General features: G+C 42.4%; 6 protein-coding genes across 12 annotated transcripts; 4 read left to right on the plus strand and 2 right to left on the minus strand.

Annotated features, from left to right (window-relative positions):
- The first annotated feature begins 2,629 nt into the window (after window positions 1-2,629).
- On the plus strand, window positions 2,630-6,768 carry ndel1a (nudE neurodevelopment protein 1-like 1a). 5 transcript variants are annotated; one of them, XM_085904630.1, is made up of 9 exons: window positions 2,630-2,807; window positions 3,288-3,384; window positions 3,618-3,771; window positions 3,944-4,092; window positions 4,167-4,303; window positions 4,411-4,578; window positions 4,645-4,739; window positions 4,825-4,967; window positions 5,172-6,768. In XM_085904630.1, the coding sequence occupies exons 2-9, from the start codon at window positions 3,299-3,301 to the stop codon at window positions 5,263-5,265; spliced, it is 1,026 nt and encodes a 341-aa protein (XP_085760756.1). In that variant the 5' UTR covers window positions 2,630-2,807; window positions 3,288-3,298; the 3' UTR covers window positions 5,266-6,768. The 5 variants fall into 5 exon arrangements, with proteins under 5 accessions (XP_085760756.1, XP_085760758.1, XP_085760757.1 ...); XM_085904632.1 differs by lacking the exons at window positions 2,630-2,807; window positions 3,288-3,384 and having other exon boundaries at window positions 3,400-3,771; window positions 4,825-4,971; window positions 5,175-6,768; XM_085904631.1 differs by lacking the exons at window positions 2,630-2,807; window positions 3,288-3,384 and having other exon boundaries at window positions 3,401-3,771; window positions 4,825-4,971.
- Window positions 6,769-7,330: 562 nt separating this feature from the next.
- Window positions 7,331-10,133, minus strand: ascc1 (activating signal cointegrator 1 complex subunit 1). The gene is made up of 9 exons (XM_085904626.1): window positions 9,990-10,133; window positions 9,776-9,878; window positions 9,600-9,697; window positions 9,291-9,469; window positions 9,089-9,222; window positions 8,896-9,015; window positions 8,703-8,827; window positions 7,924-7,997; window positions 7,331-7,619 (listed from the first exon to the last, which is right to left on the minus strand). Exons 1-9 carry the CDS (start codon window positions 10,105-10,107, stop codon window positions 7,503-7,505), a joined length of 1,068 nt encoding a protein of 355 aa, XP_085760752.1. The 5' UTR covers window positions 10,108-10,133; the 3' UTR covers window positions 7,331-7,502.
- Window positions 10,112-12,624, plus strand: anapc16 (anaphase promoting complex subunit 16). Its single transcript, XM_085904634.1, has 4 exons — window positions 10,112-10,341; window positions 10,519-10,663; window positions 10,997-11,071; window positions 11,137-12,624. The coding sequence occupies exons 2-4, from the start codon at window positions 10,522-10,524 to the stop codon at window positions 11,244-11,246; spliced, it is 327 nt and encodes a 108-aa protein (XP_085760760.1). The 5' UTR covers window positions 10,112-10,341; window positions 10,519-10,521; the 3' UTR covers window positions 11,247-12,624.
- Window positions 12,625-14,104: 1,480 nt separating this feature from the next.
- On the plus strand, window positions 14,105-15,948 carry ddit4 (DNA-damage-inducible transcript 4). Its single transcript, XM_085904633.1, has 3 exons — window positions 14,105-14,255; window positions 14,874-15,036; window positions 15,148-15,948. Exons 2-3 carry the CDS (start codon window positions 14,877-14,879, stop codon window positions 15,618-15,620), a joined length of 633 nt encoding a protein of 210 aa, XP_085760759.1. The 5' UTR covers window positions 14,105-14,255; window positions 14,874-14,876; the 3' UTR covers window positions 15,621-15,948.
- A 1,680-nt stretch (window positions 15,949-17,628) lies between these two features.
- On the minus strand, window positions 17,629-20,857 carry dnajb12b (DnaJ heat shock protein family (Hsp40) member B12b). The gene is made up of 9 exons (XM_085904625.1): window positions 20,385-20,857; window positions 19,539-19,707; window positions 19,310-19,455; window positions 19,071-19,238; window positions 18,930-19,000; window positions 18,555-18,664; window positions 18,308-18,480; window positions 18,088-18,240; window positions 17,629-17,774 (listed from the first exon to the last, which is right to left on the minus strand). The coding sequence occupies exons 1-8, from the start codon at window positions 20,515-20,517 to the stop codon at window positions 18,119-18,121; spliced, it is 1,092 nt and encodes a 363-aa protein (XP_085760751.1). The 5' UTR covers window positions 20,518-20,857; the 3' UTR covers window positions 17,629-17,774; window positions 18,088-18,118.
- Window positions 20,669-25,451, plus strand: scd (stearoyl-CoA desaturase (delta-9-desaturase)). 3 transcript variants are annotated; one of them, XM_085904624.1, is made up of 6 exons: window positions 20,669-20,828; window positions 22,027-22,309; window positions 23,781-23,911; window positions 23,996-24,201; window positions 24,532-24,764; window positions 24,951-25,451. In XM_085904624.1, exons 2-6 carry the CDS (start codon window positions 22,066-22,068, stop codon window positions 25,148-25,150), a joined length of 1,014 nt encoding a protein of 337 aa, XP_085760750.1. In that variant the 5' UTR covers window positions 20,669-20,828; window positions 22,027-22,065; the 3' UTR covers window positions 25,151-25,451. The 3 variants fall into 3 exon arrangements, with proteins under 3 accessions (XP_085760750.1, XP_085760748.1, XP_085760749.1); XM_085904622.1 differs by lacking the exon at window positions 20,669-20,828 and adding an exon at window positions 21,692-21,855; XM_085904623.1 differs by lacking the exon at window positions 20,669-20,828 and adding an exon at window positions 21,715-21,855 and having other exon boundaries at window positions 21,977-22,309.
- Window positions 25,452-25,652: the final 201 nt, after the last annotated feature.

Consider the following 25,652-nt stretch of genomic DNA (forward strand, 5'->3'; position numbering starts at 1 on the left):
CAATTCAAGTCCCACAAAAGTGCGTCTGTAACAACTTGCACAAAAGACACTCCCACATCATGCATAAGACACGAGTTCGGATCAGAAACGCCGACTTTGTTGGGGGGTAGTGTAGAATACATAGAGGACGTCTGGTCGAAAGGGAAAAATGGACATGTTCATTTTACGCTGGATTACATACAAGTGAATGGGGGCACTGCCATCTTGCGGTAGCAAGGCGTCATTACATGAACCGCTTCGTAAAGCATGAACACTATGCAAAGCTTAGCTCAAAGTCCGCTTCGTGTGGGGCTCCAACCATGCTCTCCCGATCACCAGGTCAAGTTAGAAACCATTCAGCCATTTTGCCAGCGAAACGTCAACTTTTTTTATGGGTAGTGTAGAGTACATAGAGGACGTCTGGAGGGAAAATGGACACGTTCATTTTACACTGGGTTACATACGAGTGAATGGGGGCACTGCCATCTTGCGGTAGCTTGGCGTCATTACATGAACCACTTCATAAAGCACGAACCGCAGCCTTACACTATGCAAACCTTAGCTCAAAGTCTGCTTCGTGTGGGGCTCGAACCGTACTCTCCCAATCACCGGGTCAAGTTAAAAACCATTCAACCAATTTGCCAGCGAAACGCCGGCTTTTTTTGGGGTAGTGTAGAGTACATAGGGGATGTCTTGTGAAAAGGCAAAATGGACATGTTCATTTTACGCTGGGTTACATACAAGTGAATGGGGGCACTGCCATCTTGCGGTAGCTTGGCGTCATTACACCAGTCGATCGCCAAGCCACTACTGGTTGATTGCGGGATATTAAAATGTTTGGGGTTTTTTCGCACTTGATGCGTGTGCAAACAACGGTGCTAACAACACAAACACGCTAGCTCGCGGAGTTCCCTCCAATTGTCAAAACAGCTCGAGTATGGCGATGTACGAGCTTTGGTCGGCGTTTTGAACGCACCCCAGCTTTTGGAAAGTCACGGGTAGTTTAAATACCGCCAAATAAATCCGACATTTGAGTGTCTGGATAGGTCCAACTGGCTGAAATACTACAAGGGTGGCCAATACGTCGATCGCGATCGACCGGTCGATCGCAGGATATTAAAAACACAAGCACGCTCAATCGCGAGTTCCCACCAATTGTCAAAACAGCTCATGTATGGCGATGTACGAGCCATGGTCGGGGTTTTGAACGCACCACAGCTTTTGGAAAGTCACGGATAGTGTAAATACAGCCAAAGGTGCGTTCAAACGCCGACCATGGCTCGTACATCGTGATACTCGAGCTGTTTTGCCAATTGGATCGCGATCCATGTATTGGCCACCCCTGGTGTAGTGGATAAAGCTTTTGCCTTATGCGCGGGAGAACCGAGTTGGAGTCTTACACTATGCAAACTTTAGCTTAAAGTCTTCTTCGTGTGGACATTGACATGTTCATTTTACGCTGGGTTACATACAAGTGAATTGGGGCACTGCCATCTTGCGGTAGCTTTGCGTCATTACATGAACCGCTTCATAAAGCATGAAGCGCAGCTTTACACTATGCAAACCTTAGCTCAAAGTGTGCTTCGTGTGGGGCTCAAACCACGCTCTCCCGATCACCGGGTCAAGTTAAAAACCATTCAGCCATTTTGCCAGCGAAACGCCGCCTTTTTATTGGGTAGTGTAGAGTATATTGGGGACGTCTAGTCGAAAGGGAAAAATGGACATGTTCATTTTACACTTGGTTACATACAAGTGAATGGGGGCACTGCCATCTTGCGGTAGCTTGGCGTCATTTACATGAACCGCTTTTCCGCTGGTACAGACAAGTGAATGATTTTTCTGATTGTTTGGTTTGTGACGTCACTCGGACACTCCATTAGGTACACCTCCATTTTCAGGTGTACCTAATCACAGGCCACTTCATTAGGGAAAAATCATGGTCAAAGCCTAAATGAAAGTGAAAAGTGCCACACCGCCCTCACCCCCACTTTCTGATTGGCTGTTTGATCTGTGACGTCACTTGGACACTCCATTAGGTTCACCGCCATTTTCACGCGTATCTAATCACGGGACACTTCATTAGGGAAAAATGATGGTCAAAGCTTAAATGAAAGTGAAAAGTGCCACACCCGCCCTAACCCCCACGTTCTGATTGGCTGTTTGATCTGTGACGTCACTCGGACGCTCCATTAGGTACACCGCCATTTTCAGGTTCGATCGCGAAGATTCACGAATGACAGACAGCGTTGCTGCTATGCCCGCCGACACACGTTATGCCAACATTGATGTTTTAATTTTGTATTTGTTGGATTGCAGTTGATGGTGTTATTCTACCAAATGTGTTTGGAAGTCATATGAACTGAAAAAAGAACAAATCACTTTAGAAAGTGATTTGTTCACTCTCGTTCACTGAAAAGACTCGTTCTTTTGAACGAATCGTTCACTCACGAGCCAACATTACCGTGTAATGACGTCATTGTAGGTTACAGCACGTATCATATATTTGACTCACACGCTGCAATGTATCAAAGCTCTTATAAACATAGACTTTAATTGTATTTTTGTATTAAGACAAAGAAAACAAGGTGTTTTATAAACCTGAACAATTATTATCGGTTAATATCTAACATGCTCCCTGTCCGAGTAGCGCACTTGCAAAGGATGACTAGCAGGGGGCGCCAATGTTGCAATTTGTATTCTCGCCAGCTACCGATAAACTCAACGAGCAAGAAGCATCCCCACAATTTTCACAAGCTTCGAGCTAAATGTTCCGATAAATATCTCATTTAGATGACAAATAACTCGTTACATGAGGTGATGTTCAGCAGGTAAACTGACGATTTATTTCTTGTTTTACATCGAGCTAAAAGCGCAATTGTTTAAAACAATTCACGGTGGATTGGTTTTGAACGATTCAGCCATGTTTGACGTTTTGCCTTCGTGTCGATTCATGTCAGTAATCCTCATGTCTTTTCACAGTTGTCTCATCTCATGTCTTGAGATGAATATCTGCTTATGTTTTTTTTTTTATATATGCCGATCACATGTTTCTAAACATTAATCGTCGTCTGAGCTAAATCTGTGTCAGGCACTATCTGCTGCGTGTGCTTCCCCTTATTTGACGTCATTTGGGTGGATAACACACCTTGTATGTAGCGAATTACTTACTGGGCTGTATGTACAGTAAATGCAAAGGTGTCTCCATACCCCTGTTCGAATGTCATTTCAAATGTTAATCGTGCATTAGACCCTTTTAACCAGTTGAGATGATTTTTTGGGAGACAAAAAATGACTCCCTTCCTGCGTAGATGCGATTGCCATGGAAGCGGACAAGATACCTAAATTCTCCTCCAAGGATGAGGAAATCAACTTTTGGAAAGCACTCTACGTCAAGTACAAGGCAAAGTATGTCATGCGTAATGATGTTAGTTTTTACCTATTTAAGCTTTTAATTATTCAATGAGGAGTTTAATTGCAGCTTCTTGCCAGTTGAGGAGATTCTTGCTGATGTGACAGATGCATCGCACCAGGAGATTACATTTTCAGATGTGCCTTCTTCATTCATCAGAATGTTCTTTTTGGCGTGACAGCTTTCTTTTTGTCGATCCGCGTGTGTCCTCTCTATTGTCGGCCGGCAGCTACCAGGAGGCTCACGAGGAGCTGCTGGAGTTCCAGGAGGGCAGCAGGGAGCTAGAAGCTGAACTGGAAACTCAGCTGGGCCAGGCCGAGCATCGCCTGAAGGACCTCCAGTCAGACAACCTTAGGCTGAAGAACGACGTGGAGTCGCTCAAGGTAAAGGCGGAGCCAGATATCTGGAATATCTTCATCACAAGCCTTGGTTGTGAATGCCTGGGCTTTATCGTACCCACTATTTTGTTTATCAATGTTGGTCACAACTGAGGAGGACAAGGAACATTATGAAAAATGTATGAGGGTACTCAAAAGGTATTGTATGCTATGTTAGGAGAGGCTGGAGCAGCAGTACTCACAGAGCTACAAGCAGATATCCGTTCTGGAGGACGACCTGGTGCAAACACGCAGTATCAAGGAGCACCTCCACAAATACGTGCGAGAACTGGAACAGTCCAATGATGACCTGGAACGAGCCAAGAGGTCTGGAAACATTTTGCTGGTCATCAGCGTTGTATTTTGCTTCTGACCATGTGTTTTTTCTTTTCGTTTCTCAGAGCGACCATCGTGTCCCTGGAGAACTTTGAGCAGCGTCTGAACCAGGCCATCGAGAGGAACGCCTTTCTGGAGAGCGAGCTGGATGAGAAGGAGTCGCTTCTCGAGTCCGTTCAGAGACTCAAAGATGAAGCCAGAGGTGAAAGCTGGGGAAGAGGGATCGCCTATGATTACGCTAAAATATAAAGACAAGAAAATCGGAAGATCTTTACCTCGAGTAATTAACGAAGGTTTGTGTTTGGTCAGACTTGCGTCAGGAGCTTGCGGTGCGTGAACGTCAGGCAGACGTGAGCCGGACTTCGGACTCCGGCTCGCCCACGCATGACGACGTCAAGATGATCTCACCGTCACTCTCCACCCCTGCCACGCCTCTCAGTAAAGGTCTGGACAATGCTCTCCTCGCAGATGGCACAGGTCTGTGCAGCCTCACATATTTTGCAGCTTTTGGACAAAAGTAATGGGACACGGCTCTTTTTGCAGGACTTGGCACAAGTTACACCAGTCACTCACCACTGACTCCATCAGCACGGATATCAGCTCTCAACATCGTCAGCGACCTACTGAGGAAAGTCGGAGTAAGTTGCTTTTGGGTTACTATAAACCCGTCAAATCAGTTTTTTTTTTTTTGGTACTCTCCATTACAAGCCTCGTGTCTGGCAGGTCCTGGAGGCCAAACTAGCTGCGTGCAGGAACCTGGCGAAAGAGCAGCAGGCCAAGAAAAACTACGCTCTGGACAATGGCAACATCCTCAATGCCAACAGCGCATACTCTCAGTCACTGCGTATCACCTATTTGGACAAAGCGTGAGTGAGTCTCTTTTGATCTATTTTTTTTGTGTGTGTGTGTGACGAGATGATGAGTAAAAGAAAAAGAACAAATTCAGAGAGTGGAAAATTTCTGGGTAATTTACTTGGGAAGTTAAGAGGAGGAATTTGGAAATATTTTGAATGGTATGTTTTTTATGGGAAATGAGTGATATTTAATGGAACTTCATTCTGCTTTTGCAGCAGAGGGGCAAGCAGCCTTGATCCAGGGACCCTCACAGTCATCACAGTTCCTCCCGCTGCCTCATCTGCCAGCTTGGTGCCCCTCACAATTTGAACACCGTACCAACCACTACAGACCCCCCAACAAAGACCTCACAGCACCACAAGACAAAGTGACAGTCACTGTGACTTAGACTCGAGTCGCTGTTTTGATGACTTGACAAAAAAATAAAAAAACTTGGACTTGCAAGTTAAAGACTCCGGACTTGACTTGAGACAGGATGACTTGAATGACTTCAGTGTTATTTAGTTTATGTTTTCAGTTTGAATATAAAATTAATAATAAATTAAAAAAATAATAATATCGAGAACACTGTAGGCGCGCAGGCTGACAATGGTGTCGTTATGATTGGATCACTACCCTGTCAATCAAATCAGTCGTACCCTCTCTACGTACCTAACGTATTTGTTGGAGAATCACGCCCCTTTATATCAGACATGCACAAACATGGGACTTCATCTCGTAATGACGGCAAAAGACGGAGAGCACAGTGCAAGATATGAAACAGAAACATTTCAGACAGCCAGATGACATTTTAAAACGTTGTCATCTTAAAACTTTGTCATTTGAAGAGCCATTCTGCCCAGTATTTGCAACTTAAATGTGTCAGACACTGTTGGCAGACGTTAATTTGTTTCAATTGAGCTGTCAATAAATTATCGTATGAGGTAATTTTTGTGTGTATTTTACAGAATATCAGTAATTACAGTGCAAATCCAAATTATTGTCATCTTTTTTAAACGGTTAGACACATTGGACAATGACGGTTACTTAAAATTACTTATATCTTGTTTATTGTTACTAAGAGCAGATTCTGCGGGTAAAATTACAATAAGGTGACTTGACTTGGACTTGACATAATCTGTGACTTGCCTTGCCCAAGAAAAAAAAAAAAAAAATGACTTGGGACTTACTTGACACTCACATGTGTGACTTGGTCCCATCTCTGCAAAGTGATATGCAAATGTGTTCACTTATCACTCGGCAATAAGTCAAAGAGTTCAAGCGAGCGTTCACATGCACGTTGGAGTGTTTCCTGATTAACTGTATCTTATTTATTGAGGATTGTAAATGTTTAAAGTCTTAAGAGAGAGGTGGTCTTTTTCATTTTATTTACTTTTTGTTCAAATGTGTGTCACTTTTGGTCATATTGATCGTTTACTTTCCACTTAGAGGTGGCAGGAAACCAATTCAACAACTTAAAACAGTTAATGGCTATGATGGACTAAAATAATATATATGTATGTGTGTGACTTAATGTGTAATTAATTAAAATTGGAATTATCACAAGTGTTCATTAAATGTCAGTGATTGAACAGTAAATTTATTTGAAAAAATGTAGGGAAATATTCAATTGAATTAAGATTTTTTTCTCAAATTATTTGGTATTTTAATGAACTCATAACTTTGCGTACCTTCCGCTCATTTGGAAATGCAAATTTTTCAACAAGAAAGTGGAAAAAATCCAAAATATGAAGGGATAGCTTATTTTAAATTGGATCACAGTGCGATACTTGCAGGGTCCCGTTTGAGGAGCGTGACTTTTTTTTTTTTTTTTTAATACAACTATACCGCTACTAATAATGCATCAAATGTATATGGCACTTTTCTGGACAAAGGATGTCAAAGACGAGAAATCTTTATTTGACAAAACCAGAAACAAACTCCTGGTGTGTATTTACTTTGTCAATAAAGATGGCTCTGGGTGAACAAACAAACATTGAGGTCACCAATGATATCCAATGAGTCTAGTTTCTAAGAAAACATTAAACACGAGTGTCCATTTGTGATGCCTTTGTCGACCTGTTGTGATGTAATTGCACTATTTATTAATCAAATGAAATCGGTGAAACTGAATCCTGATGGGTCCTAAATTCCTTTTTTGACATTTAACTGTTTAATACATTTTCTTTTTTTTATGAAGGAGAGGGTTTCGTTCTCAACGCAGACGTGTGGCTTACCCTGCTGAGATTTATTAATGAAGACTACTCGTTGCTGACAGCTGAAGGCTAAAGTTGGGACTCAAAGTGGGTCACATAACAATTCCAAGTGGGCTGTCAGGTGAAGCCAACGGCAGGGATGGAAATAGTTTGTATCAAGCTCACAAATCACAGTTAGATTTCACTTACCTCTGCCAAGGAGGTTATGTTGACTTTGGCATGATTTTTATTTGCATGAATTCCACATTTCTATTCAATGGCAGCCCACTCGATGGTTATGAGAAGGGGGGGACCCCCAACATTGGCAAACAAATCAAAATTGAGGCTTGGAAGAGTCCGTCAAAGGATACCTCAGGAGAAGCCGATGCTTCCCGCAGAGGCGTAGTAGCCCGTGCAATCGGCTGAATATCGCTGCGACAGTGACACCGTGTTCAGATCCAGCTCTCCGAAATGATAAGCTCCAAATGTCTGCATTCGAGAACAACACACAAAAGAGAGAATAAATAGAATTGCAAGCGATTGATTAGTGAAACAAGAAGGGAAGGATAATCAGCTGCGCCGTAAAAGAGAAAATAATTATTGTTGTAACGGTACCATTTATTCTCTTAACATGACTATTTTTTTGAAAGATTTGTTCGAACACGATGCTTTTGTCCTTAGTTATTTCCTCAAACATTAATCTCATAAAATGATGACTTTATTCTCTTATCATTGCACCTGTATAACTTTAGGAATGCTTGAATTCTAAATAAAATGGATTACAGCATCTAACCTTTAATATATTTCTGGCATCAAATGCCTCTCGTTCATTCTTGCCATGTCTTCCTGACCCGCTGGCCTCTTCCACTGGAAAAAAAAAAAAAAGGCAGAATGTGAAACAAGGAGCTTGGAACCAGACCTCCAAACACAACATGGTATCTTGGCATTAAATCGACTTGCTTCCATGCTGATGCAGCGGGCACAAAATCAAGGTTAGTTCAATTGGTTGGAATTCAGACCATAATTGACCATGCGCTGGTAAACATGTTGGGGAAATTCTTGGGAACTCTGGAGGGTGGTGAGGGCTTGATCCCAGGCCAAGATGAATCGAGTCTTTGTCAGTACTTGGAAAAACATGCTGCGGTCGCATGTAAACGGAGCTGCGAATGCCACAAATGTTTCTGGCGGAATTTCGACATTGCAGCTCGACAGTTGAAAACATGCTGAAGATTTTGGTATTCATTACAACTATTATACTATGTATTTATTATTAATTGTATCTCTATAATACATACATTGGCCCCCAAAAGTGCGGGGGAAATGTTTTGTTGTCGGTTGTTCAGATTTTTTGCTTTGTTTTGGTTTGATTTGGCATAAAGGCTAATCTCAGCCCGTTCTAAAAATAGCGCACCGGCCATTGTGATTTCCTAAGAATGTTACCAAAGCAATCCTTAAAAAAAATACAAAGACTGAGAGATGTATAGAAATAAAGTGTATGATTATACATTGACTGATTCCAACCATTTAAAGCATTGCCGAGAACTTTAGTGGAAAATCGCCAGTGTGATGTACCAGTGGTGTCTTTTCTGAACAGGGTGTTGATCACAGTGGCGTGCAGCTTGACTCTGTCCCACTCTTGTGTCATTTGGCCCACGGAGACAAAATACTCAACCAGGTGATCCGCAATCACCTGCAACCTGTAGCAGTAAACAATAGATTTGAATACAAAGAAGCTGATTATTTTTTTTGTTGCTACTTCCATTACTTGTCAGAGCCGTCCGTCACGTTGACTTTAGCGTACAAGACATCCACCACGGCGGGGTCGTCGTTCATATACTCGATGCCCGCCACCTGTAAAGGCAGAGGCTTCCCTCCTGTGATGTCTCTGACAGAAAGAAATGAGAAAATTGTTTTGTTTTTTTTCATTCATTAAAGATCTATATAAATCAAAAACATACCTGATAAAGTTTTGACAGTTCTGGAGGTGCTCGCATGCTTTCCTAATTTCCGAGTTGTCCAACAGCGTGAGTGTGCCGACGGTCAGGTGAAGCTTTGCCGGGTTCTGAAAGATGCTTTCATCGAGTCCGTGATCCTATGCATTCATAAATGAATAAATCAAAAGTATAAATACCTTTCTCATGCAGTCTGTGTTTATTGTACCTGTGAACATTGCTCCAAGACATTATCTTTAAACTTCAAGAATCCCTTATGGATTTTGGGGTCATTGAGGGGGAACGACAGGAAGTGTGTGAAAGGCTGCTTCTTCCGGAAGTTTTCAACGAGGACTTCGATTCTCGTGATGGCAGAGGAGACTGCAGCTTTGTGCGGCCCTGTGACAACTGAAAATATGAAAATAAATTACTTTTACAATTAGAATTACTTTTAGACTTCTCAAGAGCATAACAAGTAACTCTGGTACTCCGTCCCCTCAAAACAGAATTTCCAGTGAGGCGCCGATAATACTCATACCTATCTGTCCTTCTACACCTTGTTTGGGGATGTTAATCGACGTTTTTGTATCCAACTCAAGCTGTTTACGAGTTTCTCCCTTTTTACCGATGATGTATCTGTCGGAAGAGGACAAATCAAAAAGATGAATATTCTCAGAGCTTTGTGTGTGCTTTTTATACTTTTGTGTGACTCACTTGTACAGGACTGTTGGCACGTCGATGGCACATCGGAATCCTCTCTCAGTCTGCTCAATCAAGTGAGCGTCACAGGTTTCCTCTGCCTCGAATTCCTCGCTCACTGCATAACAAATAGTGGTCTATATCATCACTCTATGAACCACAAATTTTGACCTGGTATTTTTTATTATTATTACTTGTTCGCAGAGTTCATAATGCATGTTACACCTACCAGGTGTTCCCGTGTAGGAGAAATCTTCCTCCCCCTCCTCATACTGTTCTTCTTGAACAACGTTCCTTCGATATATTCTTCCATTTATATTAATAAGAGGAGGGCGTAAAACGTCCATGTTGTTAATAAGAGCTATCGCAGCAGAGCAAAGCTAAACAAACGCGTCACGAAATCTTAAATGGATTTTAATTTGTGCTCGTTGCTACGTCAACATCGCCGCCATATTGTTATTTGCCGTAAACGGCCGAATCTGTCGTAAAGTGCAGCTAAGGTATCTTTTCAGCGAAACAAACGACAGCATCAACTGGGCGGCATTAACGTCAAAGTTTTCTGGTTATCACAAACATTGGGGGTAAGTTTCTTTGAAACATGATCAAATTACGATGTTTAACAAAGTGACAGCGTTGCTATAGCCACGATCGGCTGCTTTGTTAAGCTAGGCTAAGCGAGCTAACGTGTTTTCATTGAGTAACGTTCGATTGCAATGCAATGTAAGTGACAAGTGTGTGTTTCAAAAAATGTTGCACAGGCAATGGCTGCGTCTTCTTCGTCTTCCTCGGCCGGAGGCGTAAGCGGCAGCTCGGTGACCGGTTCGGGGTTCAGCGCCTCGGAACTCATTCCTCCCAGGAAGGTCCTGTACACCTACCCTAAAGGAGCTGGTGAAATGATGGAAGGTTTGTAGAGAAACAGTTTGAATCTGCTCAGTGCTCAATAGGAAGTTTATATAAAATTATGAATATAAGATTTAAGGGGGTTGGCCTTGTAAGTGACATAAGGTGCTAGAGTCTGGGATATTTGATTGTGAGGCTGGATGTGAGTTGTGGCCTACAGCAGTTTTTTTGCAAATGTTCAGCAGAATCAGCAACTGGCTCTCCTTGCCCACGTGTGAGGGCTTGAGTTTACTTTATCCGGAACCTGCTCATTACACAAATGTTGGTTTTTGACATCAATGTTTATGATTGTCCCATGTGCTGCAGTTTCCCTAACTCTTGTATTCCCTTTTACAGACGGCTCTGACAGGTTTCTGTGCGAGTCTGTATTCAGCTACCAAGTGGCGTCGGCACTGAAGCAGGTCAAACACGGTATGTGACTGAAACAGCACTAAATATGTTATTGTTTTTTTGGCTGACTGTTGATCTCCCGGCAGATCAACAAGTTTCTCGCATGGAGAAACTGGCTAGCTTGGTGGAGGAGCTGGAAGCGGATGAGTGGCGGTATAAGCCCATCGAACAGCTCCTGGGATTCACGCCATCGTAAACAAAAGTAAACACTGAGATGCCTTTTTAGGGGAGAAAACAAGGACTTTTTTGGGGGGGGGGGGAATATTATTTATCTAATAAAATGAGGTGGCAAAAGTATCTACACTCTGTTCTTTACGGTACTTATTTAAAAAAAAAAAAAGGATGTTGATACAAAAACAAGTACTGATTCAACTTTACTGTCAATCGTGTACAATAAATGAACAAAAAGTGCACGCAAAATTCTTTACCTCTTAGCAACATGCATAGTGCTTGGACTGAGAAGACAGAACGGTGGAGTAAGAAGGGAAAAAGTTTTAAAATGTAGGAAGTAAAAATGTCAGGAAAAAGGAGGATTGTATCTGTTTAATTCTTTACATTCTAATTATTTATAAGCTTCGGTAACATACAGTATTTTAAAGTGCTATTCTCCCGGATAAAAAACATTTTTATTTTGGGAGAGGTTGGAATGAATGAATTAATGGCATTTCCATTCCTTTTAATAGGGAATGATGATTTGAGATGAGTACAATCACAAGCATGCTCAGGGAAGGAATTCAACGTACAGTAACTAAGTATTTGTACTTTTTTTTCCCCCCCTTCCCGACAATAATATGAGCGCGTGACACAGAAGCCATCACAAACAATCCATTCATGCATGAAATTAAAAGCCGTACATTCTTTGTGTCAGCTGTTTGTTATTTTGAGTCTAACTGCACTCTTTCACAAACATGTTCTAGTTGAACCAAGTGTGACGTCACGGATCTCGTATCAATCAGCAGACGTGCTGTGTTGACAGCGAGCAAACACACTGTTTTGTTCCCCCTAGTGAATGAGCGTGTGTGTGTTTTTTTTTAATTCACAGTGAGGAGGGTGTGGAACGTACAGAATGTACTTGGAGAAAAACTGTCCAGGCGCTTGGCAAAGGCACGCCTTTGGACGCAGTCAGAATTCAATCCCAGGGAGAGAGTTCAAAAGTTTGGCGTGCTCGTCAAGAAGTCAGGCGTCAGGAAATAAAAGCTCACCGTCTCAAGTTCATATGATCAAATTTGGAATCTTAGTGCACACATTAAAAAAAAAAAAAAGAATGTCGAATCGTGTGTGTGTGTGTGTGTTGGGGTAATTTAAGAAACCATAATTCTGTCCTCTAAATTTAACAAAAGGTAGATATGAAAAGTCTTCACACCCCTTTTCAAATGCAAGTTTTTTGTGATAAACATGCTATAATGTTGGGCAAAGAGCGTACGTACATCGGAGTGTAAAGTATATGTCTTAAATAAATACAGTATGACTATCAATTCTAGAAGGAGATTGACCTACATAATCTTGGGGGGTCGCCAGTGGGCCGCACCACACTAAGACGTGGGCCAACCCCCCCGCCCTCCCTATTGGGACACAGTGTGCTTTGTGGTGTTTGTCTTGTTTAGACAGCCACGCCCACTCACGTGTACCCACCAAAGTACTGCTCCCAACTTCCTCTCACACACACACACACACACACACCAACAACTTCCTCTTTTGCCACTTAACACCGTGAATGCACATCTGACCCTGGACTGGTCGCCAGTCAATCCAACTCACATTGACACCTATGACACCAGTTTTCAATAAACCCAACACCAGGTTTTGGAAATTTGGAAGGAAGCTGAAGTACGGGGATAACATATGAGTCTTGAAACCCAAACCTCAAAAATGTGAGGCAGACATGCAAACCACTTGACCATCATGCTGCTACGTGCGCAACTCATAACAAACAAATCAGCTGCTCGTGTCATCTTTATGGCATTGAGAGGCTGCAAAACATGTTTTTGAGCAGTCAGCTGATGGCTGATGCAATGTCATTGGTACACATTGACGTTGAACATCCCATTTGTAGAACTGACTGACAAATTGTACAAGTTAGCTACAATGTTAGATAATAAGTTACATAGCCTAGTTGACTACAAGAATATTTTTTTTTAGGTGATACTAAAAAGGGAACCATTGCAACCTTGTCTGTAGAATGGTAATGTCAAAGCATCTGATGGGCAACTTTCATTTTCTGAAATCTTCTGTTACTACAATTGGGGGGGTAAAGCGCAGCGGTACCAAAAGTACTCACACTGTACTTTAGTAAAAGTACAGGTAAGGTTTTAAAAACATACTGGAAAAAGTCATCAAGTCCTGCAATTTGGTAAAAGTAAAAGAAAAAAAGCACAGACTGAAATGTGCTTAAGCAAAGTATTTGTACTTAGTTACATTCCACACTTGTATGCAATGATATGCAATTTGTATGTAAAATGTTTCATGTTTGTTTATACAGCAATTATTCTATAGTCACATATGACCAATGATTGGCAATGTAACTTGAGATGGATAAAAAAAAAAAATAGACATGACAGTGTGTTATGTTTATGTGCATCATGAACATAAAACTGTAATGTCATGCATATTTGTGAAAACAGAGCGTTTTATTGTCATTTTACGGAGCTGCTGTTGCTGCAGTGTTGTTTTCGAGGCTCTGCAGCAGAAAAAATGTGATGTAATGCTTTAGGAGCAAAACAGGTGATGTCATGCTTTTGCAGCCATACAGTAAACGCTCCCATTTTAACCAGATAGCGACTTTTTGCCATTTAATGTCCGCTAAGCTTGGATGTAAAACAAAAGATTAAAAAAATAAAAAAATAAAAAGGTTACCGACAAGCCCAAGCAAGTCTCTGTACATTTCCACAGCAGCGGGGGTATGCTATTCAACAAGAGCCCCCCTTTTTTTCTTTTTTTTTTTTGGTTCATCGCTGGCGTGTTACCAGGCAAGATACGGCTAGGAGGCGTGTCCGGCGTGACTATTCTTTTTGATTGGCTGGTAGGCCGTCGGAGAAGGCGTGGCTTCGAGAAGACTATATAAACATTGTTGCGGGTTGATCCAGAGCCGCAGAGCTTTTCGACAGCTGTTTGACAAGTACAGGAGAGTAAGAGGAAGTTATCCGATGGTTGCTTTCTGCAGACAATAAAACTCCGAATAACTGACATTTGTGCTTTGTCATTGAAGGTAAGGACTTTGATATTCAAAATTGATTGCACTGTATTCGCAAAGTCATTGTGCACTTTCATACTGCTATTTTTTCTTTTCATTTTTCAAATGGATAGCTCTGTAAAAATAAGTGCGCTGCAAAATGATCGGTTTCTCTGATTTTGCCATTTATAATTTTATGGTTTTGTTAACAGCATTCTAAATAGTGTCATTCGGAGCATTTAGTTACAGCAAATGAAAATTGTCAAAATACCGTAAAATATATCCCTTTTCTATTAGTTTTACTCCAGAGTTGTATAGTTTAGATTTTATTCTAATGTTCTGCACCTTCGGTATCCTAAAAAAAGTGTACAGTGACTGGCACAGTGACTTTCCAAAAGACCGTGCAGGAAAAAAATCATAAGTATGGAGCCTCAGACATGACATGGGGGGAAGGGGAAATTAATAAATCTGTATTACTATTTTGTGTGCATATTACTTGGCATCTTCTATGTGCACTGTAGCCACAGTTTATTAAAAAATTCCCCCAACATCATGCCAAGAGCTCCATAATTAAGTGCCATTCTGAGAGCTCAAGTTTCCTTTGTTAGCCTTTCTGCAAATTCGACAGTCATCTCATCCTCTTTTTCAACGCAGGCGATGCATTCGAGTGCCTCAAACGTGCAAACCGGCAGCTTGCCCCCGTCTCCGGTGGACAGCAGTCCCAGGAGACTATCTTGGGGCAACCTGGTGCAAAGATTGACTGACAGTATGGAGTCCAGGTCTAACAACAGCAGCAGGAGCGACCTCTCTGACTCAGGTGGGTGAAACGCGCAATTTGGTACTGAGGACTTCAATGGGAACTCCGGGGTTGTTTTTTTCCACTCGCCTCGTCTGGGTTCTAACGTCGTTATTCTTCTGATCCTAACAGCGTCTGACCTGTCAGAGGAGGATCTCTTCTATGACCCCACCGAGGAGGCCGTCTTGAAGAAGGTGGTGGAGCTGATCGAGCGAAGCCTGCGCGAGGCAAAGGACTCGGCGTGCGCCCTGCGTTGCGCCAAGCTCCTCATCCCCGACCGGCTCCTGGAGCGCATCGGGGGTGAACTCCTGCACCTGGCGGCCAGCGAGCCGTGCGGCCTCCGCGGCGCCTTGGTGGACCTGTGCGTGGAGCGGGGGGCACTGTGCGAGAGCGTGGCGCAGCTCTCGGCGGACCCCTACCTGGTGCCCACCTTTCAACTGACTCTGGTGCTAAGGCTAGAGTCCGGTGGGTTGTGGCCCAAGATCCAAGGACTTTTTAGTTCCAAAGTGCCAGCGGGAAGGCAAGCCATCAAGCTGAGCACCGGATTCCGCGTCATCAAGAAAAAACTGTACTGTTCCGAGGATCTGCTGATTGAGGAATGCTGAAGATGACTGTAACCTTCTAAAAAAGAAGGATGTCAACCTGGTACGAGTGAAGCTTTCTCAAGCGTGTACCTCAGTTTCTATGGAAACAGCCCAAATGGCAGCTACAGCTATATATGGTCATTAAAAAAAAAAAAAAAAAGAAGAAAAACCAGATCACAAAACCATATCATTTGGCATAACAGCTTCTCATCAGACATCATTCCATACCAGTGTGGACGCTTATTTATTTGATATTCAAATACTCATGACATTGCAGTTTGTTTGCACAAATTTTGTTTTGCTTTTTGTATTTTCACAGACGCAAAGAATAAATTATTTTTTTTAATAACTTGAGTCCTTGTTGTTATTCCTGCATTCTATCAGTGATTTTAAAGTGCAACACACTTTTGAACTCGTATATACTCTTGATGATGGTTGGCTTAATTAAAAGAGAGAGAAATGATTTTGGGATATATTGGTCTTCCTTTAAAATTACTCGTTTATTTTGGGAAGTTTTTCTGGATTGAAAACACTAGTGGTGACTACTCATGAAGTACTCGTGTAAAAAGAAGTGGTATCAAACATTTCTAGCATGTGTATACAGGTATAAATAATAATAAAGAAATTAAGTTAGGATTAGATTGATGATGTGCCCCACAATGAAAGTGTGGCCGCTTCACGACCACTATGACCAGCTGAAGTCAAAGTCTGCCTGGCGACACAGGAGGAAGGCCTTTTTGAGAACATGACACCGCACTTCCTGCCGAGCACATGCGGCACGCACGTCGGCCAAGTAATGTGAACGTGCGGGGAGCGGCGATCCCAGCTGCGGCCTTGAAAAAAAGTGCTGACTGCGTGCTTTGCTTTAACTCTTGTTTGTTCAGCTCCGAAACACAAAGCGGCCACGTCGTTGTCGAGCATTTCCACTTTTTATTTTCCCGTATCGCGCAGTAAAAACATAGTGGGAAGAGTTTCAAGCGGGGCTTATCATACCATTTTTCTCAACCCAAATAATCATTAAAAACATTAAAAACAACTATTGTGCAAAAGTCTCAAGCCGCCAATAGACTCATTTGAATGACTTTTTTTTTTTTTTTTTTTTGCAGTATGAGTGATTAACCCAAAGGTTAGAGTTGGGTTAACGGTTAGGTTTGTGTTGGAGGGCTAAGGTTAGGGGTTAAGGATTTAAGAGTTAGATGTTAGGGTTGAGGTTAGGGCAGGGCAGGGCAGGGCAGGGGACAAGATGATCAGGTGGAAACGAACAAAGAACTGGATGACACAATTCTCATTGAGGTTAAAAAAAAAAAAAAAAAAAGAGCAAGCTACTAAATAGCCAATAGCAACACTGACATTTCAACTATCATTCCACCTTGTTTCTACTATACTTAAGGATAGACTTGCATATTTTGCAAGTGATCTCTTTTCTGGATACTGGCCTCATTTTTAGTTAAACATTTCCACATGCTTGTTTGCGGGGCAGTTGCTTTCAGTGAGGCGTCTGTTGTTGATGCCAAGACACGTGCAACCATTTTTTTTTTTTTTTTATTGGTATCAGTGGCATGTGAATCATTGGCGGTTGTATGGGGAATTTGCACCCTTCTGTCGCCTTCTGGAATAACCTTCTGTCAAATACATGCGAGAAGAGATGATGGGCCGTGTATGGATGTAGGTTGTTAGTGGTGGAGATAAGACAACCGCTGGTTAAAGGTTAGCGTTGGGTTTTTAGGGATTGGAGTTCCAGGATTTGGTTTACCTTTAATGTTAGGTTACTAATGTGATAATCGGCGTAGACAATTCATCTAACAGTGCATTTCATAAAACCATTGCACATTACTGTAGAAGAGACATCGGTGACGACATTGGAGTTGACGTGACGGACAATACACGTGTGTGTTTTCCCATGACTTCTGCTGCATAGATTCCAAAAGTTGCTCCCAAGGTACGACTGAAGCAGAATGCCTCAAACTTTCTTGTTGGTTAAATTAAACGGCCCCCAAAAAGAAGTCCCGCGCCACAGGCTCATGAAACGGTTTAGTTTAGTGGCCTAGAGCTAATCCTTACCGTTTTCGCAATGCTTGGTCGCTTTTAACCAGTTTAGCAGGCGCTGCTTTGTCTTGTGTTGCATGTCAAATTGTCTTGTCTGGAAGGTAAGCTGATATTTACAGCCAGGTCAGCCTAGAAAGGACAAATAGATCAATAAATCAAATAGAAACAGATCATTGTTTCCTTTTGTTGTCTTTTTGCCCAACATAAATCATTAAGTCGATATGAAGCCCCGCTTTCCCGTAGAGACCGCAGTCTTTGGTCCTCCTTGGATCGACTGCTGTCATTGGACGAAATGGACGTCAATCAAAAAGTCATTACAATCCCAAACGTGCACATCATGTTCATAATTCGAGCACTTTCACAAATCGCCAGACAATTGATTTGTGTACAGCAACTTTTGTAACCCCAATGGTGTATATTGATTGACAGATCCAATGCTTACTTGTCAAAATAAGGAGGAAGGCGAGACGATATCAACCATGTAAGGACGCGGTGATCTCTGACAGCTTGGCGCAGCTCGGCGTTCGGGCCCTCTGCGCCCTCTGGTACAGATCCGTGTCACCGAAATAACGTGCTCGGTAGAGCATGCCTTCCTCTGCGGAAGATAGAGAATAAAAATATGAACCTAATGGCGCTACCTGGTTCTTGAGTTTACAACCTACTTTGCTGTTTCTCCTTCCAGCAATTGTTACGCAGGTTGGAGATATAATCATCCTCCACCGTCTGCTCCAAGTGCTTAAGATTCCCATCGGTGACATCTTTGGGAAAGTGCTCTGCCACATAGTAGGCCACTTTCAGGTTTTCCGTCAGCCGCTTTTGCGTGTGTCCTGCTGACCTGGCACGTGCGCGATAAGGAGATATGAGGTGACGAATCTGGGGCGATAAAGCTTCTTTCATTTTCTAACTCACGGGCGATAGCTGAGGCTGTAGACGGGACTTTTGACCATGATTTGGCTGAGAGCTGACACAATAACCAGGATGAGGATGGGCATGACTTGCACAAAGAGGGCGAGGCCCCCCTGAGGAAACAATAACAAAAATGATAATCAGAGCAATTAGCTTGCAAATTAGGGCCGGAAAGTCTCATGTCGCTCTCCAAGGAATATATTGTTTATCCTTTTCAAATAAAATAACTCTTATTACAGCAACTTTGCTGAGTTACTCAGATCTGAAACTTGTGGATTATGAATAGCTTCATTATACTGACCCCTGGTGGCCAAAGCATACACAAACATGACTCAATAACGCCTCCTGATGTCCAAAGCGGTACAATGCTGTACTCACGTCTCGTGGTCGCTCTCTTCTTTGTGGCCTCTGTTGACGCATCCTCCCGTTTGTGTATGCGTGGTTACTACCTAAATCAAAATAGAAACTGAATAATGAAATGGTCAATGAAAATTGAAAGGTTATAGTGGTGAGACGCACTCGCTGGATAACCTCCTCCAAAGAACATGTTGAAAAGGTCCTCGGGGGAAATATCCGCGTCAAAGTTGGCTTCTGCCTGTCGGGAAGGATGCCGTTTCTCCTCACCGCACGAGTCATACTGTCGTCTTTTGTTTGCGTTGCTCAACACGCCGTACGCGTTCCCAATGGCTGCTCAGATGAAAAACAGACATAATGTATTTGTTATGGTTGTGCAACGTTTATCAAAAGACATGTGCTACCTTTAAATGCATCCGTTGCACCGGGAGCATGATTCTTATCTGGATGGAATTTTAACGCCAGCTTCCGATATGATCTTTTGAGCTCGTCCTCAGAGGCGTCCTTCTGTACGCCGAGGATCTCGTAGAAATCTTTGCATTTCTTGATCCTGCAATTAGAACACGGGGATTCGTCAAACAAGTCACTGTGCTAGTAGTGACATCTTTTTTTTTTTTTTCTTTGATTATATACCTTCGCACAGAATCTATCTGCTCTGCGGTGTAGGAATTTGAAGTTTCAGAGGGTTTCTCTTCATCTCTGCTATGGTCACTTTGGTTCTGTTGTAGACGAGGTCCTGAGTCTCCATTCAAGTCCGCATGTCTGGGTGTGAAGCCATTCTTGGAGATGAGCTTCAGTAACACTATGGACAAACAACAATGGCTTTTGCGGACAGTTTTTGTCTTGTTCACTCTTGATCTTGCTCCACAAAGGGGAAAAACTGTAGACATGGACGACTCTTCAATTAGCCAAGACTTTGACGCCACCTTGTGTCATTTTGGGGTATTTCATAGGCAAGATTTTCAGTAAATATAGAAGAGTAGGTTTTCAAAAATATTTGCAACGAAGTGAAATAAACAGGAAGGGGTCATTATTTTTCTTTTGACTTGTAATTTATGTATACTTTTTTTATTTTGGTTATTTTCCAACAGACTCTCTGGTAAAAAAAAAAAAAATTCCAGTATAAAATATGAGCCTTTGCTTAATAAAGGTTGGGAAATACTGCTTTTATGCTTAGCTTGTTCTTCAACCTGACCCGATATTTTCCAACTGAACTGTCCAAAATGGCCTCTGGTCCAAGCACTAAATTTGAATGAATTGTTTTTTAAATATGCATTTATGTGTATTGCAGGTGATTCATTGGTTGTGATAGCGTCCTGGACCAGTTTAGCTTGCAGTGTTATAATACGAAGCGCCCCCTCTCTTACATGTACTGTACAATCATACTGTATGTTCACATCGACATCCATGCAAAAAAAACAACAACAAAAAAAAAAAAAAAACAGGTGATGCGTTCAAGTGATAGCAGATTCGACTCACCCCTCGCCTTCTCGGTGGGGAAGAGCCTCTGGGCTTTCTCCAGGAATCTCCTCGCCTTGTCCGGCTGGTCGTTGCCCAGCGCCGCAGCGGCGATGTCGATGCACCGCTCCGCCTCATCCCGGTTCACCTCCATGGTGGTGGTGGACCGCGGTGGTTAGCAGCAGGACCGGAAGTCGACAGCGACGTGATGGTGACGTCATACAGATGCTGACGCTGGTAAACGCAGTGGCGTTGACGTCTTTTCTTTGCTACCCTTCAAACGTATAACGGGGACTTAAAGAAATTGGTTAGCACAGTTAGCGAGGGATGTCCGATGGTGTGGTGGATTAGGTTGTCCACTAGAGGGAGACACATCTTTAAAAATATATATAGGTCAAAGTACGCTGCCTCATCGACAGCGGTTGGGACCCAGTGAGGACATTATCCAATTAATTCATAGACAAGGTATAGTGAAGCTAGTACCTGTTGCTTATGTTTTATTTGTTGTTTGTATGTTGTTTTATTTTTATCATATAACTGTGTAGGTCTATTCAGGATGACCTGATTCTATGAGCTGATTTCATTTGTTCTAACTGGGATGTATTTCATCATTTTATTTTCAATTTCTATTTGTACTATTCAAAACAAGTTAAGGATATTTGTTCAGGTGAAATTTCAGGAAGAACCTAAAATACACTATTACCTTAACAGGTGAACTTATTTTGACCTCTAAATTTTGAATGCACAACTGTACGTTGATTTAATAGTTTTTGCACACCTTGCTATTCCGGAAAGAGGCTCAACAGGAAAAAAAAAAAAAAATCACAAGCCGTTTGAGTCGCATTAATTGACCAATAAATTTTACGGTTCAATTCGAATTGGCATTTAAACAGTCCTCTCATTATGCTGTTGACATTTTACCAAACTAAAATTGAGTTGTTTTGATTTAAAAAAAAAAAAAAAAAAGGGCTGCTTTTTGCAAAACAACTCAAGGAAGTTGGATCAAAGTGACAATAAAATATGCTCATAAGAAATGTTCAACAAACATGGGGTAAAAAGACAACAATGCAACAGTATGTATGTTATTTCAAATCTGATTGGATCGTGCAGGTATACCAAACTTGTACGTCAATTTGCATGGACGTTTACGTACTGTTGGAGCCGTTCCTAATTTAAACAAACTTCTCCGTACCCAACTCTAACTCCGGTGCTGTGACAGCGGGTGTGTGGGGGGACTGGGGGCACACGATTAAACATCTGGATAGAGAGCCAAAGTGGTGGCGAACAGCAGATGTGCCTGCAGCCATTCAGAGAGTGGCGAGTGGGCGGGAGCTCCGTGCCTATTGGCTGGGGAAGCCGCGGAGGCACCTCGCGCTTCCCCATCCCTTTTGGTTTTGATGCGACACACTTATCGTTCTCTTTAATTTTGCGTTTAAAACAAGACGATCGTCTGGCTGTCGCTGCTTCAAAGGCCTCTTTAATCCCGCTTCCGGTGAGTTGCTAAAGTGCCCACCCCCCCCTTGCTTGATTTTCAAGGAGCCTGTCATACGACGTTATGCAACGTTTCCTAGTGGCCTGAGCATCACCGTCTCTGTCGCCTCTTTCCTCCGTAGGACTCGCCACCACTCTAACGGCTGTCATCATTTTGTATTTTGATCCGAAGAGCATTTCTGCAGTCAAAACCAAAACCGACAGCACCGCGATGACGGAGGAGGGGGAGCAAACGGAGAAGCAACAACAACAACAACCCGCATCCAGCAACGGCTCTCCGATGGAGGCCTCCTGCACGGAAGACGCGTTCGACCACACGTACGAGGAGAAGCAAGGCCCCAAACCGCCGACGATCGTCGTATGGAGGAACGTCGTCCTCATGACCCTGTTGCATATAGGCGCACTGTACGGCGTTCTCCTCATCCCCAGCGCCAAGCTCCCGACGCTGCTCTGGTGTAAGTGCACTACTGTCGTGCCATATCGTTGGTTCACTATCATGTGTTCCGTCCGTTCCTAACACCGGCATGCTACATGTAGGGAAGCAAAACTTGGTTGAATAGCACCAACGTGCACGATTTGAGACAGACACAACTATAAAGCAATGTCTAGCGTAGGAAAGCAAAATTTGGTTGAATAGCACCAGCGTGCACGATTTGAGACACACCATAAGGAAATGTCCAACGTCATTTATTCATAAATACAAAACATTGAGGGGACAGTACATGTTTTGTAGTTGAGTGGAAACCGTGAAAGGTGAATGCCACGGTCCCATTTGTTGGGAGCCTTAGGGAACTTTGAATGACAAAACTCTAGACATTCAAACACTTTGACACTATCTCGACTTTGATGGAAATGTGGGATTAATGGAAAAGTCGAAACACCCACCCTTGAATGACGGCATAATATATATCGTGCTCAATTTTACTTTATGGGAATCAGCAGAACTTTGAATTAGGGTGTACTTTTTCAGATGAAAAAACGAATTCTGTCCCAGGGGCAATAAAATAAAACTGGTTGTTATGTAAGGTTTTTAAAAAATGATCAAAAATTATCCGTAGCTAATGAAGGAAACTAGACTTCATAAGAAGTCGTAGTAGTCTTTTTCACTTTGCTCAAAGTTGTGTTTAGGAAATAATAAAAACCTCTGGAAGTAATCTGATGTAAACGGTGGCGTAGGATTATAATTTGTCATTTTGAAGTTGAAAATGCTTTCTAGACTTTGAGAACAAAGCTTCAAAGGGTCCTTCAAGTAAGATTTTGTGACATCTTGTGAGGTTATTTACAGGTCATTTTAGAACTCTAATTATAATAACGTAATGTCACAGTATCTTTACTCTGTTATCGTCTGAATCTAATCTAATCTCAAAGGGTCCTTCAAGTAAAATTTTGTGATATCTGTGAGGTTATTTACAGGTCATTTTAGAGCCCTAATTATCATAACGTAATGTCTTTGCTGAGGTATCGTCAGAATCTAATCTAGTATTGTAAAATACAAATTTATATCTTCAAATGGAGTAAGTGTCCACATGCACGTTGCAGAGGCTTCGCATGAAAACTGAATCAAATTATTGCACTTCAGTGATCATGTGCTATATGACTCAGGTCACACTACTGCGTAACATGCCTTGACCCGCCCGCCGCTTAATCAGTTGGACGTGAAACACGGTTCGCTCAGTTAACACGCACGGGGAGTAGGAAAAAAAAAAAAAAAAAGTTTGTAACTTGAAAAAAGTTTCTAATTTGACTCGGCCTTTAATTAATTATTTTTGTCAATTCGTAGATGTTCACATACGTTTACGGTTCTGAGTAATTTGATGAGAGAAAAAAGATTTTGTATATTTTTAAAGGGTGCCTCTATATTGCAGATTAAATCTTTTAGAGAGTTATAAATGTGTATTTATGCGCATTTTGTCTCTTTGCTTGCAGCCACACTTTGCTTTTTGATAAGTGCTTTAGGAGTGACGGCAGGTGCTCACCGCCTGTGGAGTCACAGGTCCTACAAGGCCACTCTACCTTTAAGGATCTTCCTGGCCATGGCCAACTCCATGTCCTTTCAGGTACTCTCCCAAAATAATTCAAATCTATTCTACGATCACGCTTCGGCTGTTAACGTTAACATTTTCCCCCCCCCCGCTCGGCAGAACGACATCTACGAGTGGGCTCGCGATCACAGGGTCCACCACAAGTACTCTGAAACGGACGCCGACCCTCACAACGCCGTGCGCGGCTTCTTTTTCGCTCACATCGGCTGGCTGCTAGTGCGCAAACACCCCGATGTCATCGAGAAGGGACGCAAGCTGGAGCTTCATGACCTGCTGGCCGACAAGGTGGTCATGTTTCAGAGGGAGTGAGTACTTCACCTTGGAAAACACTTCGCTTTTGAGGAGATTATCTCATTCCGTGTTGCTATGGTTGCTTGTAAACACGCTTATTGGTGGGGATGTATTTTGGAGCAGAAGTGAATCATTTCTCTCAGCCAATTGGATAAGAATTATTTTCCCATGTCGTTAGCCAAGTTTGAAAGTCACAAAAATGAGCAATTGCATGAAATTTTAAGAGCTTTTGATTTGGGATATTTTTATATAATTAGTATCAATGAGTATTTTGGGGTTAAATTGATCATTGTTGCTTTTTAAACTTACACATTCACTGCCGTCCATTTCTTTTCTCCCAACAGTCACTACAAGCTGTCAGTGCTGCTCATGTGCTTCTTGGTGCCCATGTTCGTGCCTTGGTACTTTTGGGGCGAGTCCCTATGGGTGGCCTACTTTGTGCCGGCGTTGCTGCGCTACACACTAGTGCTCAACGCTACCTGGCTGGTCAACAGCGCCGCGCACATGTGGGGCAACCGGCCGTACGACCAGAGCATCAACCCCCGGGAGAACAAGTTTGTCACGTTCAGCGCCATAGGTATGAAGCAACAAAAACATGGATGCTAAATTCCATCAATTCAAACTTGATTTGGGCTTTCCATTTACTTTTAAGTCATTTTTGAGCAGTTGAATGAATCCATTTAAAATCGGTTTTTATTCATCATTATTTGAATATTTTTATTTGACTATTTCTCATAAAGTGTCCTAATGTATTTTGGTCCAGGAGAAGGATTCCACAACTATCACCACACCTTCCCGTACGACTATGCCACCAGCGAGTTCGGCGTCAAGATGAACCTGACCACCTGCTTCATCGACTTGATGTGCCTCCTGGGCCTCGCCAAGGACCGCAAACAAGTGACCCACGAGATGGTGCTGGCGAGAGCGCAGCGTACGGGCGACGGCAGCTACCGCAGTGGCTAAAACCCAAACGAGCGCCCCTACACCTTGCCGAGCTTGAGACGGAAAATAAAAACCTCCACAAGTCATTTTTTTTGGACGGCGTTTCATCTCTTCATCCACCACGTGGAGTCTTAAGTCGCTTCACGACAAGGCCGCGACCACATTTTTTGCTTGTTTTTGTGGTTTTTTTCCGTAGCTGTTACTAAAATTTGTGAAGGCAATTAAGAAAATAATATATACACGTTCTAGTTAAGCTCTCAACTTTCTAATGTTCAACGGTTTTTGGATTTGAAGTGAATAAAAAAAAAATATTTGCTGTGTATTCAAAGGTTGCTTAAATGGAAAAAAAAACGACAATCCACACATTTGACCCCATATATCGTCGTCCGGTGACGACAACGAAACCAAATGGTTCCTTTTTCTTGTGAAATTTAACGATAAAACCATTTATCTAGTGCCAATTTTATTTTTGTTTTCCTTTTCAGTGCGCTTTGTGGATGTTTTTGGATATTCTCGTGACGTC

The sequence above is a fragment of the Syngnathus leptorhynchus genome, chromosome 22 (genome assembly GCF_054491065.1).
Source record: "Syngnathus leptorhynchus isolate UIUO chromosome 22, UIUO_Slep, whole genome shotgun sequence".
NCBI lineage: Eukaryota > Metazoa > Chordata > Actinopteri > Syngnathiformes > Syngnathidae > Syngnathus > Syngnathus leptorhynchus.